Source organism: Ursus arctos, unplaced genomic scaffold, assembly GCF_023065955.2.
Source record: "Ursus arctos isolate Adak ecotype North America unplaced genomic scaffold, UrsArc2.0 scaffold_31, whole genome shotgun sequence".
Lineage (NCBI taxonomy): Eukaryota > Metazoa > Chordata > Mammalia > Carnivora > Ursidae > Ursus > Ursus arctos.
This window is the reverse complement of record NW_026622997.1, coordinates 20,758,980-20,779,052: the sequence shown is the minus strand read 5'-3', so window position 1 is coordinate 20,779,052 and position 20,073 is coordinate 20,758,980. Positions and strand designations below refer to the sequence as shown.

Below are 20,073 nucleotides of genomic sequence, written 5' to 3'. Positions count from 1 at the left end.
TGCGGATTTCCCTGTCTGTACTGATGTTGCCAAGACTCTCCCAGATTTCCAGATTGGACACTTGGTGTTTAGGTTTGAGCTCCCTCCCTCTCTCTCTCTCTCTCTCTCAGCTCTGTCCTCAACTTGGTGTCCACTCCATCTCTTTCTTTGCATTTCCACCTCCACCCTCCAGGTCACATAGTAATCGCCCCAGCTCCAGCCATCCATGAAAGCCTCCCCACATGGATCAGGACCTCCAATCTCCTCTCTTTCCCGTCTATCTTGCTATCTTGCACAATTCCTAAATCACCATCTATGGTGTGCTTGCTTTTTGCTCAAAAACCTATGGTGAAGGAAAAAACCCTGCATACCCCATATGGACCCATCTTGTTAGGGTAAGACATGCAGACAGATTTCACCACCTGGCCCCGGTCTGCCTTTCTGGCCTCAACTCTTGCTACGTTCAGCTTTGCAAAATTCACAGCTTCTCTCTCTCTCTCTTTTTTAAAGATTTTATTCATTTATTTGTCAGAGACAAAGACAGCACAAGCAGGGGGAGCGGCAGGCAGGGGGAGAAGCAGGCTCCCTGCTGAGCAAGGAGCCCGATGTGGGGCTCAATCCCAGGATCCCGGGATCATGACCTGAGCCAAAGGCAGATGCTTAACTGACTGAACCACCCAGGCGTCCCCACAGCTTTTCTCTCGAAGTATTTTGTTCGTATCCTAGGGGCATGCACTGAATTCCTAGCTAAGAACTGCCCTTTCCTTTACTGTCTACCTAGGGCTCTACGAACTCCTATTCATCCTTCACGACCCAAATCAAACATCAGCCCCTTTGTTGCCCATTCCGCCCACCCAGGAAGCTTAATTAGCAAGGTTTAGTTTCCAACAGAGCCTTGTATTATTGTTATTTATTTTCGCATCATAATCAGAACCTGTCACTTGATGGCAGACACTGTAGTGTAAATAGAAAGTCTGGTGTGTGCCTCGTACCTGGTAGGTAGCCAATACACGGCTCTTAAGTAAATGAATTGCTAAATAAATGAAAGAGTAAAAATTAAAGATCTCCCCCGAGCCTCCCTCAAGTTGGACTCTTTGGGTCCAACTCGAATATCCTAGAGCAGTGTTTTTCAAACCTTAACATGCATATAAGCCACTTGGGAAAATCTTGTTAAAAGGCAGGTTCTGATTTGAGAAGGTCTGAGGTGGGGCCTGGATCCTGCATTTCGAGCAATTTCCCAGATTGCTGCTGGCCCAGGAGCCACACTGCGCTGCAGGATTGCGTGCTCCCCCCACATTCCGTGCGAGCACCGTGCTTCATGTTTACTCCTAGCGTGATACCGTGGTATCACGCTGTATTTGTTTATATGTTCTTTAGCAAGAATCTGAGTTTCAGCAGACAGGAACGGTGTCGACTGCGTCTTATATCCATTTCTGCATTCCCGGCACCTTGCCCAGAACCTGGCGCATGGTAGGTGCTTAAGCTATGTTTGTTTAATTACTAGTTTCTTTCAGGCTGTTCAAAGCCAATTCCAAGCTTACTTCATTATCTGTGCATTTGGAACGACTTTGTTAGTCAATGATACTCCTAACTCTCTGAGCAGTCTGGATCTTTTCCATAGGAGAACAAAAGTAATTGGTTACCCAAAGCCCCAAAAGGGAGCTGAAAAGCCAGGAGCAATTAAGTCGACGGAACACAGCTGTGGTCAGGTAGACTGGAGCGAGCCACTCTCCATGGGCCATAGCCCTGTGGACGAGATCAAGGAATTTTTTGACCCAGACAAGCGACACGCCATCTGATCAATAAACCTGAGGCCCAGGTTTGGTACAAGTTCTAAATGAAAATACTGATACAGAAGATTGAGAACAGTTTCCTTCTGCAAAAATCAAGAGGGAGCCAGAGAGGCCAGAAGACAGGCAAACTTACAAGACATACATATTTAATGACACGCGACAGCGCCTACATTATTTATAAGCCAGAATACCCTCCGGCTGAGTTTTAATTTGCTCACAGAGAACTGTTACGCTTCTGCTTTGTCAACGGACATTTGCTCTTTACCCCGAGAAAGAGGCCGAAGGGAAAGATCTGCCCCCAGAAAAGGGAGCGATGAGAAAATGTTCTGCTTTGAGGAAAATAAAACCGCACCTCGCCTATCACTGTAACACTCCCAACTTACTTGTGTTGGGGGTAAGGTGCCTGTCAACCGGGTACCGCACAGCAGTCACGTCCCTGTTGCACAGGACCTCACGCACGGTCGTTTACGTGTACTTTTATTTCTCTCTACAACTCGTTACACCCTTGCGGCACCCAAAGCCAAAGCAACCCAGGACACATGAAAGGGCCAAAAGACGTCAACATGTTTAATACCAGAAAGCTAGGACAACCACCACATTTTATCCGATTCATGGAATCCTTTTCATGACCCTTTCCTGGCCAGAGCCACACAGAACACAGTAACAGCCTGAATGCTGATCTGGCCAGTGCACACACAGAAATCCATTATTTCGGATGATGAGGGCTTGGCCGTTCGGCTCTTGTCTGATCTATAGGAACTGCCAACGAGTATTACAAATCTGACCAACTGCAAGGGATGACAAATAACAGTGTCTCTACTGGGATCCTGCCAAAGGGCGATTTACCCGACAAAGCGCGTTTGGAACGCAGCGCCGAGGAAACCGTGTAAATTACTCTTGTAAAAGGGTCGCCAAGAATTAAACTGAAAACTGCAAGTTACTTCTGACGCAGTGTCCTTCTGGACCACTGTCCTGGTGAAGGAAAGCTTGCAGAAACGAGAAGATCTCATTTCCCACAGTAAGGGTAGCAAGAAGTTCTACAGAGATGACCCCCACAGCTGCTGCCCCCCCGCCCCACCCCCGATGCCCGCACACTTGTGCACAGACCCTCCTCACTCCAGTCTCGGGCCCCAAGAATCGCCAGCTTCCAAGTCTGATGTTTCGCCCCGACAACTGAAGGGAACTGCAGTTGCCTGGCACAGCTGCGGTCTGAGGGCGAATGTCAGGAGGTAGGAGCTGGCAAATCCCATCCCAACCACGAACTCAGGGGGAGCCATCACATCCGAAAGCGGGGAGCCCAGAGCCTCGAGCGGCCTGCTGCTGGTCCCCCAAGCCCTCAGAGGGCTCAAATCTCAACCTCTGATTTGAGAATGGAGAAAACACAAGGGTTACTCAAAATACTTGAGATGTTAAGTCACCATAAGCTTTCTGACTGGGTCCCTTAAAAAGGAATGTGTTTCTTCGACCTTCTGAACGTTGTGGTATCAGTGAACGCCAACACCGCATCGCGCTACATTCTCTCGGATCCTTATCTTCTTATAAATACATTCTGTTTGCATGGTTGTGATCAGTGGGCAAATACACGAAGTTATTTCTATTTACTTTTTCTTCCCCAAGGCCATCGGATCAGAGCATTCTATCAGCCCTTGCAAGAATGCTGTGATTCTGGCTAGAGACGTTTAGGGTTCATTTTGCTGCTACGTCGACAGACCATAGTAAGTGAAGAGAAATCAGTCTGATTTACGATATGGAGTATGTTTTGGAATCTTTTAAATAGTTTTCAGTCATTTAGATTTAAAATTAAAAACTATTTTTTTTAAGATTTATTTATCTGTGAGAGAGAGAGAGAGCGAGAGAGAGCTCACAAGCAGAGGGAGAAGCAGACTCCCCACTGAGCAGGGAGCCCGATGTGAGACTTGATCCCAGGACCCTGGGATCATGACCTGAGCCGAAGGCAGATGCTTAACTGACTGAGCCACCCAGGCGTTCCAAAATCTATGGTTTTCATAATATATCTTGTAATATATATATTTTTTACCCCAAACCTTAGAAGAAGAGGACCAAAATATTAGGAAATATATTTCTGTACATATGTCTTAAAGCTTGTTAAAAGATTTTGCACATAGGATGTTTTCTGAACCAACACTTTCTTACCATAATCCTTCTTCACTTTTAATATCTGGCCAAAACTTTACCATTAAAGAAGTGAAGTAGGTGCTCTGCTTTATAACAATTACCATTTCATTTATTTATTTAGTTAGTTATTTTGAGGGAGAGAAAGAGAGAGCACGCACGCACGCCTATATGAGCAGACAGTGGGGAGGGGCGAAGGGAGAGGGAGAGAGAGAATCTTAAGCAGGCTCCACGCCCAGCATGGAGCCGAAACAGGGCTCAATCTCATGACCCTGAGATCATGACCTGAGCCGAAATCAAGAGGTGGGTGCTTACCTGACTGAGCAACCCTAATATTTGATTCTTTTTTTATTTTTTTTTTCATGATTTTTTATTATATTATGTTAGTCACCATACAGTACATCCCCGGTTTTCGATGCACTAATATTTGATTCTTATATATTCAAAACACCATTACTCTGCTTCATACATTGTGGTAAAAGGTATTGAAACTATTTAAAAATAATTTCCTTTTCCATGGGTGCCATTAGAAAACTAACAGGCTAGCTTTTGTCTACATGATTATTTCCCACAAATGGGTTCTCTTTCCTTTTTCGTTTACCTACCATGAATATAATAATAAGACATCAAAGGACTCTTGCTGTTTAGTTTACTACTCTCTAGAGATGACAATCCCCCTTTATGACACGGCAAACACGTGACAATCCCCCTTTATGACAAACTCATCTATAACAAGACAGCATCTCACTGGAAGTGTATGAAAAATAATTCTAATCCATCCACCCAAACACCCACCGCATCCTTACACATCTTTCCATATTAAAGGCTTCAAGTGTTTACGAACTCATCTCAATATCAGAGGCAGAAGAAAAAAAATCAACTTATTTGTTGTACTTTGCAACTATGCATTTCTGCTTATGGAGAAAATAGGCAAAGCAGAAAATAAGAGGAAGCACCAGTCTATAGGGGTCAATGTTAACATTTGTATACAAGTGTTGAGGAGCAAAGGCAGTGGTTCCACACTCCTTTGAAAAGTCACAAACTTGGCGTTGGTATTAAGTTGACCTCACCGACATCAAAGTTCTGGATGAGGGTTAGGACCTGGATGGAGCATGGCCACCAGGAGAATGAGAGTTCTACCCCTGAATGGAATTCACAAATTCGCCACTTTATTTTCTCAGTATTAACTCCAGTTGGACTATCCACTTTGACCATTTAAAGGTAACATTCATTTCTAACAGAAGGAAGTTTCCATGGGAAGTCTTTCTATAACAAGTGCAGAGACTTAAGAGGGCAAGGAAGAGTCTAGCTTGGAGTCCCCTACCTCACACTTTAAAAAAATATTTTATTTATTTATTTTAGAGAAAGAGTGCGTGTGAGAGAGGGGCAGAGGGAGAAGGAGAGAGAGAATCTCTAGCAGACTGTGCACTGAGTGTGGAGCCCCACTCGGGGCTCGATCTCATGACCCTGAGATCATGACCTGAGCCAAAATCAACAATCAGATGCTTAACTGACTGAGCCACCCAGGCGTCCCCTCCCCAACCTTACAATTTAGTTCAAACCATTTATTCAGTACTTGCTCCGTGCCAGATACTGTGTTAGGGGCTGGAGACAGAGATGAATTTCCAATTGAGCGGGAGAGCCTCCAAAAAACACGCATACAAATGACAAGGGTATGAGCTGAGGCCTACGACTAAGCTATATTCAAGATATGAAGGAAGCACAGAGGAGAAACACCCATTCCAGGGAAGGTCATACAGCATGACATATGTTTGGGACATTGCAAAAAGGGCTAAACCATCTGAGATCTGCAAACTTTGAAACAACAACAATCTGATTTGGTTTGACCTAAACATTGCATGTGTTCAGGATTCCACAAGTAGTTTGGCGGTGCTGGGAAGCAGTGAGAGGTGGGAAGAGAGGACGGAACAGGCTGAAGATGAGGGCAGGGCAAAGGCCATGGTCAACATCTCAAAGGCTGGGATTTTATCCTACGACTAAGATACCATTCAAGGCACTAGGATTGCCCGAGTATTCAAAAATACTGTTAGAAAAATCTTGAACACCAAAAGAGAAATTTAAAACATCTAAAAAGACATTTTTATTAGTAATTCTATCTCCTTGAAATTGTAACTATTTTCAAACCTTCCTGTTTCCTTTAATTTTTATCACAGTTTCTTAATATATATGCCATCTTACTGCTCAAAACCTTTTGCACTCTATCACACTGGCTGGTAAATAATTTTCCATGTAGGCATCATATATGTTAGACGTTAAATATTTATTTACTTTAGTAATCTCTACACCCAACACAGGGCTTGAACACAGGACCCCAAGATCAAGAGTCACAAGTTCTGCGGACTGAGCCAGCCAGGTGTCCCTCATATATGTTACTTTTAACGGCTGAAGAATGTTTCGTTGGGTTCTTACCATGGACAGCTTAGCCATTTTCCTTCTGCATGTCCTACAGGCAATCTCTAGATTGCTCCATGACAAATGACGCTTGCATAAACAGTTTCTACATACCCATTTTATCGTATGCTTTCCTTGAGGTAAATCCTTAAGTGTGAAGTTCCTAGGCTACCGGGAACGAATATTTCTACGGCCTTTCTTTCCCTGGCTGGCAGAGCACTTGATACTTACGGTTTTGCTCCAAGTAAGGCCTGTGGTGTGGTGTTCCTTGATGTATGCCTGCAGCTCACTCCAAATGTTCAAATACGACTTCACCCAGTCCACATGGCGCAAATCGCTTTGTTATAAAAGGGGATGGAAGAAAGGAGAGTTAGGATCAAAAATAAAATTGGAAAAAGATGGGTGGGAACATGATAATCCAGTAACGAAGGCTCTGGATGACCCTGGACCAACTGTCTTTCCAGTTCAGTCACCATGAACCAGTTCTGAAAAGGACCCTGACAGGCCGCTGACCCAGGTCTCTCCTTTAAGGGGCCAAGTGCCCTCCCTGAGCTCCAGGCGTGGGGCAGAGAGGACCACGGGGAGTGGACCCAGCAATCTGGGCCATGTGTCCTCACGCGCTCTCTATCGGGGAGATGAACGTGGAGGGAGACCATTTCTTTCTGTACTGGTTCTGATGCAGAATGAAACACAACATGCTTTCAGAAAGGAGAATGGTATTCGGGGGAAAAGTCCTTTGGCTGGCTTTCTAATAATCTGATCGAATTATGTGGCCGTGAGTGTCATGAAATTAGAGAATTTTCGAGTGATAAGGAGGGTGCTGTTGCAAGGAGAATGCTCCCTACAAACAGGGAACACCCAGTCCCTAACACAGCATGCAGTTGCGGCACTGGGCGCGGTGCTCAACCAAACACACGTTTCCTGAACACAGAACGACTGAACTCTAGGAGGGGAGCTCAGCATTGTGGCTGGGTTTTTTTTGTTTTGTTTTAATGTAATAGCTTTATCGAGATGATAATTCGCGTCCCACACAATTCACGCACTTGAAGTGTATAACCCAATAGATTAGGTCAACAAAGTCATGCAACCATCGCCAGTCAATTTACATTACATCACCCCAAACGAGAAATCTCATATCCGTTAGCAGTTACTCCACATTTTCCTCAAAGCTTCCCCAGCCCCGGACAATTGCTAAGCTCCTTTATGTCTCTATGAATTTGCCTATTCTGGAATTTCATATAAATGGAATAATATAATATGTGGGTTTTTTTTTTTTTTTTTTTTGTATCTGACTTCTTTCTCTTAGGATCTTTCCAAGGTTCATCCGTGTTGCTCTTGTATCAATGTTTCATTTTCTTAATGGCTGAATAACAATACCATCGTGTGGATATATATTTTATCTATCTATTGCAGTTGACGAACATTTGAATTGGTTCCACTTTTTGGCTATTATAAATAATGCTGCTACCAAAATTTGTGTACAAGCTTTTGTGTGAACACGTTTCATTTCTTTTGGAAATATACCTAGGAGCGGAATTGCTGAGCATGTCTGTTTTTTGCAGTAAAAAATACCGGTACATATTTCTTATACTGAGTGGTGGATGTAGGAGTATTTTTTGTGCTGCAATTATATCTTCTATATATTTTATAAGTATTCTTTCATATCTACTCAGTGTTTGTTAAAACAAAAAATAACCTAGAAGAGAAATAGTTATGCAAATTTTGAATACGTAATATTGGTCAATGACCTGGTCCTCAAGTTTCTTTCCAACTGAACAGCCTGGGTCACTGAACGAGATGCGGAGTCCCCTGTATTTGCTGGCTGATGAGCACTTCTGCTTCTGCCACCCAAGGGCTCAGCAAGGGATCCACTCTTGAGCCCCGTGCCCAGGGAACGGAACTTTACTGCTCTTATTTTTGCCACGTCACATTTAGCCAGCTGTCTACAGGGCCAGCCGTGACGTTATCAGAGGGGAAGAAATCCTATGCCATCGCTTGAGTAGTTTAGAGACACTGATGGCATGTCTCCCTCCATTCGGTCCCATTTTCAGTTCCAACACCAGTTTAAGTGCCTCTAGGATCTATTAATTGTACTGTAGAATGTCATGTCTTTTTAAGCTAGTTCTCCAGCTTGGTTTGGACTCATCTGCACTGCTCTTTTTATAGATGTCTCTCTCTATTCACCCCAATTGTATTTCGTCTTAACGTGCTCGCTGGTTTTCCTCCCAGTGGCCTGGTTAATGGTCACATCTCCTTTCTGTTGCTCATTTACGCTTCATTTCCTGATTTCTCTTTTCTTCTCTCTGCTCGCGCAGCAGCTCTGTGTTGGGCAGTGTAAAGAGTTGTGACCCTCTAGGGCGGTCCATCACGAACCATCACAGAGCTCTCCGACTGTCGTGGGAACACATATGGGGCAACATAGACTCAAGTAGGGGGTTTATCATCACAAGAGAACTGAGGCAGATTTTCTAACGCACATACATTATCTGGATAACTGACCTCACTTTCCACTTTGCTTTAGCTGCAAAGGTGGGATAGTTCCTTAACATTGACCGCAACCTAGCCTTTGAAAGGAATCAGGAGTGAACTACATGAAGCTTTGGGACAAATGTCTAACAAGGAAGCAACCGAACATTTGGCTAGTAAAGGAAGATACATACCTGTGCTTGTAGTCCTTTAAGACCCTGTTAGTGTAAAAGGTGGCAGCATCATTCATCTCCTTGACGTAAGGACCGGGTTTGGGGGACTGAGAGAACAGGACCGTCACCCAAGCATAGAAGGAAAAAGAAATAGGATAAGAAAGAAAATGCCTTAAAGATGAAGAAAAGCCAGGGAAATGTTAAGTGAAAGTCGGAGGCAAACATTCTGCTCTGTAAGGGTGGGTGGGACATTCCTACATCTCAGAACACAAAGCCGCAACCCTGAACTGTAAACGGGGTAAGAAAGATCTGGGGCATTCATCCCGAGAGGAATTCCCTGCAGTGTCACAGACAGAGGAAGGAGCCCGAAGGTAGCTAGAAGTTCTCCATAACACTCCAAACAAGTGACAAGGGGCCGGGATGCCAGTCCCTGCAGACAGGACTCACCACAGCTATCCAGCCGAGGGCAGGGATGCTTTCGCTGACAGCCGAGAGATGATTAAACATTTTACTCCCCCGGTTTCTCTCTCGGAAAGTCTGGATTTCCTGAATCTTTTCTGATATTGGTTTCAGAAGCGCAGCCACGTCATTCTGCAAGCAAATATCAAGCACTGTTACTGAGGGCAGACCAGAAGCTCGGGCCTCTATCCAGGTTGGCCTCAGCCGGAGTACTCGGGACCTGTCATCTGTCAGGGGCTTTCAGAATAGGACGGATTGTTGTTGTTGCTGTTATGGTAATACCGTATTTTCATGCTTAGAAGTACGAAAATTGTACATGTTTTTAACATTATTAAAACTGTCCTTTGGAGGCCCGGACAAATCCTAGCCCGTTTTAGAGAACGCTGCAGGGACCACAGGGACACCGAGTGTGGTCAGCTATATTTCCAAATGGAACGCACAGATCACAGGCTGGAACGACCCAGGTCTAAAATCAGAGTGGCTGAGAGGTTAATCAAACCTGTGACCCTCTGTGAGAGAGGGTCCTCGGTTTGACCACGGTTCCCACAATCCCTGCAAAAAAGTGGAAATCTTCCACGGAGGCTCTTTTTACGAAAATGTGATTGTTTCTAATATTTACAGTTACTTTAGTCTGGTTTGGCTTTCTACATCATGGCCCGTGAACTTGGCCAACGACCACTGGTTACTCTCGCTTCCGATTAATTAATTCAACAACTAACGTCTCTAGCCACATAAAAAACGATTTTCAAAATTATGTGAGCTGAGTTAATGAAGTATCAGAGACAGAACCTAGAACACCCCCCCATATCCATCCCTTTAGCAATCTCTACTTTCTTTGGTTTTGACGTAGATACGAGGTTACCTGATTTTTTTTTTTTTTTAATGTGCTCCAAAGAACTAGAAACAGTTTGTACTTCAGCTTTGTAAAAGTAGTTGAAGACGTTTTGGTAATATTTTTACTAAATCTCATTTACTTCCCTGCAGGAAGAAAAATGGAAAAGCCCTTAAAACTCCTTAATTTCTTTAACTGAGACTTTAGAGCAAAGGTTCTCAACCTTGGCCACATTTGAAATTACCTGGGAGCTTTGAAACATAGAGGCCTGGGTCCCACCCCCAGTGATTTAACTGGTCTGGAGGTGGCCTGGGGTTGGGGGGGGGTGGGAAATGCTCCCCAGCTTCAGATTTTAATCACTGGTATAATCATGGTTTAGTATTCCAAAGGACCGTGGTTTCTGCCAGGGACAGGAGACCATTAGGGAAGACACTGCAGTCAGCTACAGCAGTTTCCAGACCTCATTTCTCCTTCTCGACCCCTTGAGACCCCTTCCCCTACAAGAAATGCACATAAGGGCTTTGGAGTTAGAATGACATCAGTTCAAATTTCAGCTCTGCCCCTTAACTACCTATGCGACCTTGAGCAAATTACTTAACCTGAGCCTTGGTCTCCTCATCTGTAAGTCAGAGATAATAATTCCTAGAGCCCGTAGCTACAGGATACACAGCATTTTAAGCCTCTGGCACATGGGAGGGACACAATAAATGGACGTGATTATTACTACTATTATGCAATTAGCTCAGACTGAAGGCAAAAGAGCTGTCCTCTGTAATATGTAATACTCGTTTGCTTCAAATAAATGTCTGTGCATTTAAGAGAGGCTCCAAAGGAACATCCATGTAGGCTAATAGGATTTTAGGATTACAGAAGTCCAAACTGGGGGGTCTAGTTCAGCTTTCGGCCGACTGATTTGAGTAGGTCACAATCCGTGTTTCCAAAAGCGACTGAAAGAGAAGAGAAACTATCAGAGGGCATTCGCTGTATTTCATGTGAGTGTGTGATTCATGAACATTTGTCTTAGTTATGCAACCCATGTATGCATGCATATGTACTGGTGTGTTTGCCTGTGTGTGCCCGTGTGTGTGTGTGTGTACTGGTGTGTGTGCATGTGTGTACTGAACTACACAGTACGATGTATTGCTCATCATGAATTTGCGTCTGAAAGTTTGAGAAGCGTGGATCGAATCCAATTCTCCCAGCTCACTAACTAGGAGACAAGATCAGCTAGTGAGCTTCCCTGAGCTGGGGCTAGAACAACTCTTTGCACTGGGTGCTCAGAAAAATACAGTTACCTCCCCACACAAAGGTTTCCTCCCTGCCAGCAACACTAGGGAAAGGTACGGTGAAGACATTAAGGGTTCAAGTCCTTGCTGGCAATGTACTAAGCCTTTCCATACATTACCAAATGTGTCTGTTTCCATGATCTCATCTGCAAAATAGTGTTGATAACGGTCCCCACTTCACAAGGCTGTTAGGAGTAAATGAGAGGACACATCTGCACTTGGTACAGAGTCAGGTATGTTGGGGTGCTCAACAAATGGGGGGTGATCTCAAGGTATCTGCCAGGGAAGCCTCTCATCGACCAGAGTCACTGACCAGCTCCTTATCACTTACATGCAAACAGGGAGACAGATATTCTACTTGGGATATGCAAAGGACAGAGGTGTGTTTTTGTCCGGGAGAAACAAAAAGAATTACAGGCAAAGAGAGCAAGGTGTTCTCAAAGTTCTCAGTGGACTTTTTAATTCTTCCATATTGAAGGAGGAGAAAAACAAAAAAAGTTGCTGCAGAAGCTGGCCAGGTCTTGTGGAAAATTCAAGAATACATTTCCACCTTCTTACTTCCCCTTAGAACCATTCCAAAGAAAAGGTCTTATAGATTTGTCAGGGAGACCCTGACTCAGGGTTGTGGGCTCAACCGTGTCCTTCACAAATTCAGATGTTGAAGTCCTAACCCCTGATATCTCAGGACACGTTTGTATTTGGAGGTAAGGTCTTGAAAGAGGTAATTAAGTTAAAATGAGGTACTAGGGTGGACCCTAACCCAACAGGACACAGATGTGTACGAGGGAAGATCAGGTGAAGGCACAGGGAGATGCCTGCCTTCTGTAAGCTGAGGAGAGAGGCTTCAGAAGAAATCAACTGCCATCTTGATTTCAGACTTCCAGCCTCCAGAACTGGGAGAAAGTAAATTTCTATTGCTTAAGCCACCCAGGCTGTGGTACTTCTTTCTGGCAGCTCTAGCAAACTAGTATAAGGGTGTAATGGCTTTACAGGAGAGGCAAACAAGCACCTCTGAACCCTCAACAGCAAACAAACCTCTAAATAAAACAACCCTTCCCCTCCCACCAGACATTCCCTGCCCAAACACAATTCTTCCATGTTTGTTTGTTAATGGCTGCCAAAAGTCAGGTTTAAATGCTCTCCTTGGAATTTCACTTTTTATTTATTTATTACAACATTTTTAAAATTAAGTAAAAACTACCCCCAACATGGGGCTCCAACTCACGACCTCAAGATCAAGAGTTGCACACTCTACCGAGTGAGCCATTCAGGCACCCCTAGAATTTCCCTCTTCCAGGGATTCTTTTAAGTCCAAATTCAACACCCGATCGAAGGTGTGTTATAGGTATTTCCAGAAGGCAGTTGATTTTTATTTATGGCAAAACTACTAAAAAACACCCTGATTTTGTCCAATTTGCTAAGCTGTAATATTCTTGCTGCAGTGACATTTTTGAGAAAGGCCAGAATGTCTGAATTGTTGGTGATATCTGGCCTCTTGCCCCAAAGCGAAAAATAACCAGAAACACTGTATTTACAATGTTAGATAGATTTATTAAGGCCGTCTTCATTTATCTCCAACTTCCCAAGAACAAACTCTAAGGTCTGAGGAGACAGGGTATTCTGGAAGATATTTTATATTGGTTATCTGATGAAAGCATCATAAAGATTGAGAAAGTTTTCTTTTGCCTCAGTTTGGCAACTGCACGAAGAATTGTCCTCATTAAAAAGAAAAACAAAGAAAAAGCCAGGCTCAGAGATCTAAGTACAACGGCTATTTGCATAACCGTAATAAACAGTATAGCTTTTATTCTGTGCCAGTGGATTTCTCCTGTACTTCAAACTAGGCTTACATTCTCCAGCTCATCCTGAACTTTCACAGCTGGAATCAAACACAGAGAGAACATTCGGGTGATGGTGTGATTTCTGTCAAGGTGGATGGCGTTGGGATGTCAAAGGAAAGGCAAATGGGAGAGGTGACGAGTTAGAGGTATTTGCACCTGTTTGAGTATTGAGCCTGTATTAGGTACACTCGATAATTGCAGGTTGAAAGGCAGATGTCAATCAACACCACAAAAGGGCTTTCCTCTTGTAGAAGGAGATACATTTACCAGGCCTCCTAGTTTTTCGTTTTTTGTTTTTTTTTAAATGGATGTCCTGGCGATGGCTCCTCAGAAATGTCTAGCAACGACTCTGCTTCAGGCAGACTTCGGATTGGCCAGTTTTACAAAGGTCTCATTCAGATTACTTATTTTAACACTGATCACTCAAGTTTCTTTTATTCTGAGAGACCTGTCCCTGAAAGAAAACCATTTTGCAAGGCTCAGAGGAAGAGTAACTGAACAGTCTTGCCTGCCCTTCCCCCAGGTTCCGTGGGCTTCCGCAGAAGGAGGGAGTATTGCAGGACTTCCATGTCTTTATGACCCTAGTTTCAGCTTTCAAGTAGAAGAATTGAGACCCATTATCAGCTTCATCTCAGTTTAGCTCCAGAAATAATTGTTTTGCAGAAAGTAAAATTAAAGAGCTTTATCAGCAAGCTCTGTAGAAACTTTACCCAAAAAGGAAAACCAAATTTCTACTCATGCTATTTTGTAAGGGATGGAACAAACTCTGGGACTTTGACCTCAAAGATGTGTCACTGAGTGAAAGGAAATAAGCCTACTTCTGGAATTCGGGGTTTTTATGTGGTTCTACATCAGGTAGAGAATGGATCAAGCTATCGTTACTTCTTTTGAAATACTTTTTTTTGGATTATAAAACTAATAGATGCTATTTGTGAAACACTGGGGAAAAAACCATGGGAAAACGTAAATGAACAATAAACATACTTAATTCCACCACATGAAAAAAGACTCTGCTAAATGTTTACTTTTTTTCTTGGTAGATTTGCTTATTAGAGATTTCTTCAAAAATAACAATAATTACTCTAAAAACAATGGCTATTAAGAACATAAAGAAGAGTCCTCAGAGCTGAATTTGAGCAGTTCAATTAAAACAAGCAAGCACACAAACAAATAAAATCCCATCAATATATTCTTGGCAAGTACTGTGAGAACTCTATAATTTTAGAAAGAATGTTTTAAATGTAAATACTATGAAAGCATTACTATTACAACTCAGGCAAACTTAAAAGCATTAAAGAAAAAATGGGATTTTAAATATCTGAATCCCACTTACATTTAAAATTCAAGAAAACTCACATCACCCAGTAATTTGTAGCCAACCGTACTACCAAATATCAGTCATTATTACTTTGGCTAGTGTGTTTTTGTGCAAAGTTTTACCAGGCGATCCCACTTTGATGCATGAGTGTACATGTGTATGAATTACAGCACAGAAGATATATATGGAAAGATACATATCAAAGAGTTAACATAAAATTTTTATTTAATTTTACTGACTTATTCATATATTCTACATTTTCTAATCTGTACACGTATTTCTTTTGTGACTAAGGGAAAAGTTTTAAAACATATTAACCAGTTTTGTACCTTTGGCGGCAGAAAAAATTTCAATAGGTATCATTAAATTTACATATATCAAAAAATATTAAGCCTTGTCCTTACTATCAGGAAAACATTCAGAAATTATCAGAATGAATTATGCAGATGAAGAACAGGCAAAGGTTACAGGCAAAGGTTGTCCAAATTAGGAACAGTATTTGCTTCTAAAAATGTATTATTTGGGCACGTGCTAATAAATGAAGCCATTGTTTTCACCATTTTAAGTCAGGAGCAAATATTTTTTCTCAGAAACATTAATTCAAGTTAACCCGCTTTGGTGCAACTGTAGACATTTCCCGAGGCCAGCTCCCCTTTGTGTTTTCTTACATAAAATTTTTTCCACTGTCCAGAACATTTTGGAGGTTTGAGACTATGCCTCGTGGAAAGACTTTTGCAAACATTTGTACATTTAAAACAACTTGTCAATTTGAAACATTTGCAAAACTGTCACAGAAGTCCATCTAAATAAACCAAACTCACCGAGCCCTGCAAATGTACACGATACCCTATTAGTCGTCATTATATTGCATCATGACGAACTCCTTGGAAAACATTTTTATATGTTCATCAGGATTTACGTTCCACACATATCTCATTTTAGGGTTTGCTAAACTCTCTTTAAAAATCCACTTAAGAATCCCAAAGGCTTTTGCTTACATTTCTTAAAAATCATCTTTAAAGAGTAAATCCATGAAGACTTGGTCTCCTCAGGGGAATGAATTGCTTTGGAGAGTTTCATTGTCCTAACACCTAAGAGAGAAGCTTCTAACATGCAAAAACACCTACTTAAATTTTTAATGCACATCTTTCAACAACCCATTATACTCATCAGCACTTTTCAGTATTTTTTTTTTTTAAAACAAACCATTTCAGACATACATAATAGCATAGAGACTAACAGACAGGCATCCATGTATATGAAACAGAATTTCATATTGCACGGGGCGGGTGCCTGGGTGGCTCAGTCAGTTAAGCGTCTGCCTTCAGCTCAGGTCATGATCCCGGGGTCCTGGGATCAAGCCCCACGCCAGGCTCCCTGCTCAGCAGGAAATCTGCTTCTCCCTCTCCTCCCTGCTCCTGCTCTCTAATAAATAAATAAATAAATAAATAAATACATAACCGAACTTCAGGGAAGGCACTGAAGCTTGATGTCAAACTGTTCCATTGTTCTCATAAAGGTAGAACAGCACACTTGCGGTTGCAAATTGAGCTCTTTCAAAATTGAGGTATAATTGACACGTACCATTATGTCAGTTTCAGGTGTATAACAGTGATTTGATACTTGTGTATATTGCTAAATAATCACCACAAGTCTGGCTCCTAACCACCACTGTACAGAGTCACCAAATATTTTTCTTGTGATGAGAGGTTTTAAGATTTACTCTCCTAGGAAATACGCAATGCAGTATTATTAACTACAGTCACCATGCTTTATGTTACAGGCCCAGAATTTATTTATTTTATAGCTGAAAGTTTGTACCTTTTAATCTCCTTTACCCCTTTTACCCTCCTCCCCTCCTCCCCACAACAGCAACTCCCAATGTATCCTCTCTATGAGCTTAGTGTTTTGGTTTTGGTTTTATGGGTTTTTTTTCTTTTTGATTCTACATATAAGTGAGATCATATGGTATTTGTCTCTGCCTGATTTATTTCGCTTAGCATATGCCCTCAAGGTCCATTCATGTCGTCACAAACGGCAAGATTTCATTCTTGTTTATGGCTGAATAATATTCCATTGTATACGTGTGTGTGTGTGTGTGTGTGTGTGTGTGTGTGTGTGTGTATTCTAATTCATTCATCCATCCTGACTGACACTCAGGCTGTTTGCAAGTCTTGACTATTGTAAATAATGCCACAGTGAACATGGGGGTGAAGATATCTCTTCATGTTAGTGTTTTTGTTTCCTTGGGAAAAACACCCGGAAGTGGGATTGCTGGATCATATGGTAGTTCTGTTTTTCATTTTTTGAGGAACCTCCACACTGTTCAGTGGCTGCACCAATTTACATTCCCACAAATTGGGCGTTTTTAATGTAAAGTCTTTTCTGCCAAAGCATTCAGCAAATCACAGGCTAATGAGCCTTCTTCAAAGTCACCTTTTTCACTGTTCAGATAATAATACAAATACAAATAATAGCTTATACTCTTGTTACCAATATATTTCAAGTTATATATTTTAACACTCAACGCCTTATTTAGGATTTCAGGGCCACTGACACGGAGCGGGTAGATACTTTGTCAATCCCCACTTACAATTTTTGTCTCTGCCACTGTTCATAGGTGTGAGCCTTAGCTCTCATCATCTCTAGTTTCTGTGCTGCAGTAGCTGGAGGAATCCTCACTTTAAAACCTACAATTTATTCATCAGAACAAGAACACAGTTCTGCTGACATGATATGTGGGCCACAATTTTCGCTAAGCTCTCGATGTTTGACACATCTCAGAAGAGGAGGGATGTGATACAGAAAGTGGAGTTCAGTGGAAATCTCAATGTTTACACAATGACCCACAACAGCTTGTGTCCTTATAATACCTTATATCCTGAATCCCGCTGCAAGAGTGGGAGTCAGAAGATGGAAACAACAACGAAAAAACCAAACAAAAACCCCTGTAACAGTAACTGTTCCATCAGGCTGAGATTTATTGTTTTCATTATAGTTGTTCTTTTTTTTTTTTTTTTAAGATTTTATTCATTTGACAGAGAGAAAGACAGCCAGTGAGAGAGGGAACACAAGCAGGGGGAGTGGGAGAGGAAGAAGCAGGCTCCCAGCAGGGGAGCCTGATGCGGGGCTCAATCCCAGGACCCTGGGATCACGCCCAGAGCTGAAGGCAGATGCTTAACGACCGAGCCACCCAGGTGCCCCATCGTTATAGTTGTTCTGATAGGTAGTCTTTCTTTCACTGGTAGTGCAAAAAGAGATTAGTGCAGCCAGAGAAGACACATCTTTTGCACTCACGCATGGGCGTGCAGGCTAACATATGAACGTGGGACACCTACGACGCTCTAGTATATCTCTCCAGTTCGACTGAATTTGACAAAATAGGCTCCTCGAAAATGCTGGGCTCATGGTAGGGACATGTGATTAGCTGGATTATTTGAGATCCAGAAAGAATGCAGTGGGTCAATAATGAGCAATAACAAAGACATGCTAAATCACGGCAGCAGGAAACCAGAAAAAAATATTAAGTTAAAAACCAACAACTTAAGCTGGTTATCCACAGCAAGCATGAGAGAGTAGACTGGGTGGCCGAGAAGGATCTCATCTTGCACTTTGTTATGCTTTCAGCTTATTTTATGGGCCCAGCTGAGAAGATATCAACTCTTAACCTATCTGGGGAGGTATCGCCTGGTTTCTGACAGTGATGAATTTTATAATCACCTACAGTTTTACTTTATGGGATACTGAACATTAAAGCTAACAGCAGATCTCATTTTGTGCTTTACTTAAATGCACAGGGACTTCACTAACAACCTCTAGGGGTATAAATTGGAGAAAATTCCCAAAACTGTCCGAATTCCCCAGCTTTATATAATCTAAAATATACGGTGATCAGAAATCAGTTCTTTGAAATGCAAAAACAAAAACATAAAAACCACACACATCCAATACTGTACTGCCATTAATTTGTTTTTCTACCAACATTTGTTGAGCACTGACTAATGCCACACACCAGTCACCACTTGCGTCCACTTTGTAATGATAAATCTCAGTTTTTAAAAAAATCTTTATTTTTTTTTAAAGATTTTATTTATTCATTTGGCAGAGAGAGCACGAGCAGGCAGAGCAGCAGGCAGAGGGAGAGGGAGAAGCAGGCTCCCTGCTGAGCTGGGAGCCAGATGCGAGGCTGGACCCCAGGACCCTGAGATCATGACCTGAGTGGAAAGCAGAAGCTTAACCGACTGAGCCATCCAGGCGCCCCTAAATCTCAGTCTAAACTACCAAAGCTCCATGTGAAAAATTCCAGCCCGGTCAACTGCATCTACAGGGTTGGATAAGTGGCCCGTGGTAGAAGGACAGCTAGATCTCCCTGAGATTCATTTATGCAGAATGTTGCTGAAATGACATAAATCTGTAGTTTCCATTTCAAACTCAGGAGGTGTGAAGAATTACAACAACTACCCTGTGAGTCTTAAGACAGCCCACAGGGTAGGTGAACCATTACTGTATCAAGCTACTGATGCTTAGCTCCAGTCATTCTTAATTAGAAACCTGCTTTTTCTTTTAAGATTAGCACAATCTCCATTAGATGCCACTGTTTGCTTTTATCAAGAACAATGCTTCCCACTGGGCATCCAACAGAACACCGGCCCCAGTTTGGTGAACAGCTCAGCCCAAATAGTGCTTCCTGGTCAATGGAGGTTGGGTGTATTCTGCATACAGTATCCCCCTTTTGGAGAGTCATGATTCACCTCAGTATTTTAAAGGAGTTACTAAAGAAATCTATTTAGCTTTGTTTAACCTGATGTTTCTGAAGCTTTTTTTTTTTTTTTTTGCCTACGGAACCTTTTCTCTCCCCCATGCCCAGTTTTCTAGGGATCTGATATTCTGTGGGACAGAGCATGGGAAATCCTGCTCCAGGAAGTCTGGGTGGGCGACTTCTGGGACTCCCAGAAGTCTGCGGGCTGCTCACTGGGTATCCATGGTCCCCCTCCTCTCCAGTCAGCCTTGCTCATTACCATGGAAACACTTCCAAGGGCATTTAATGGAAGTGAAGAAGCCTCTTCTCCTTCTCCCCCTCCAGCGTGCGCGTGCATACACACACACACACACACACACACACACACACACACACACGTGCAGTCTTCAGGAGCTATAATCATCTCTGGGAAGGTTGTTGATGCAGCCTGCCCCCTCCGCACTGAGATTGTGTCTTCTACTGCCATCCCCTCTGCCAGTCTTTTTTTGACCAGCCCCGCGCCCACTTCTAATCACTCCCACCATTTGCAGTTCCAGTTCAATTCCTCTCCCTTCTCATCGTCTTTGTTTTCTCTTTCTTCTCTCGCACACCAAACGGTGGTGTGGAAAAGCAGACTATTTAG

At 42.6% G+C, this 20,073-nt stretch overlaps 1 protein-coding gene across 1 annotated transcript in view; it reads right to left on the bottom strand.

Annotated features, from left to right (window-relative positions):
• The window catches only part of CAP2 (cyclase associated actin cytoskeleton regulatory protein 2), a 131,837-nt gene that overhangs the window by 26,143 nt on the left and 85,621 nt on the right, over positions 1–20,073 (bottom strand). Inside the window, exons 5-7 of the mRNA XM_026511541.4 lie at positions 9,404–9,547; positions 8,978–9,063; positions 6,549–6,654 (exon numbers count right to left, since the gene is read on the bottom strand). Of these exons, the coding sequence (XP_026367326.1) occupies positions 6,549–6,654; positions 8,978–9,063; positions 9,404–9,547 (336 nt within the window). The remainder of the gene's footprint in view (positions 1–6,548; positions 6,655–8,977; positions 9,064–9,403; positions 9,548–20,073) is intronic.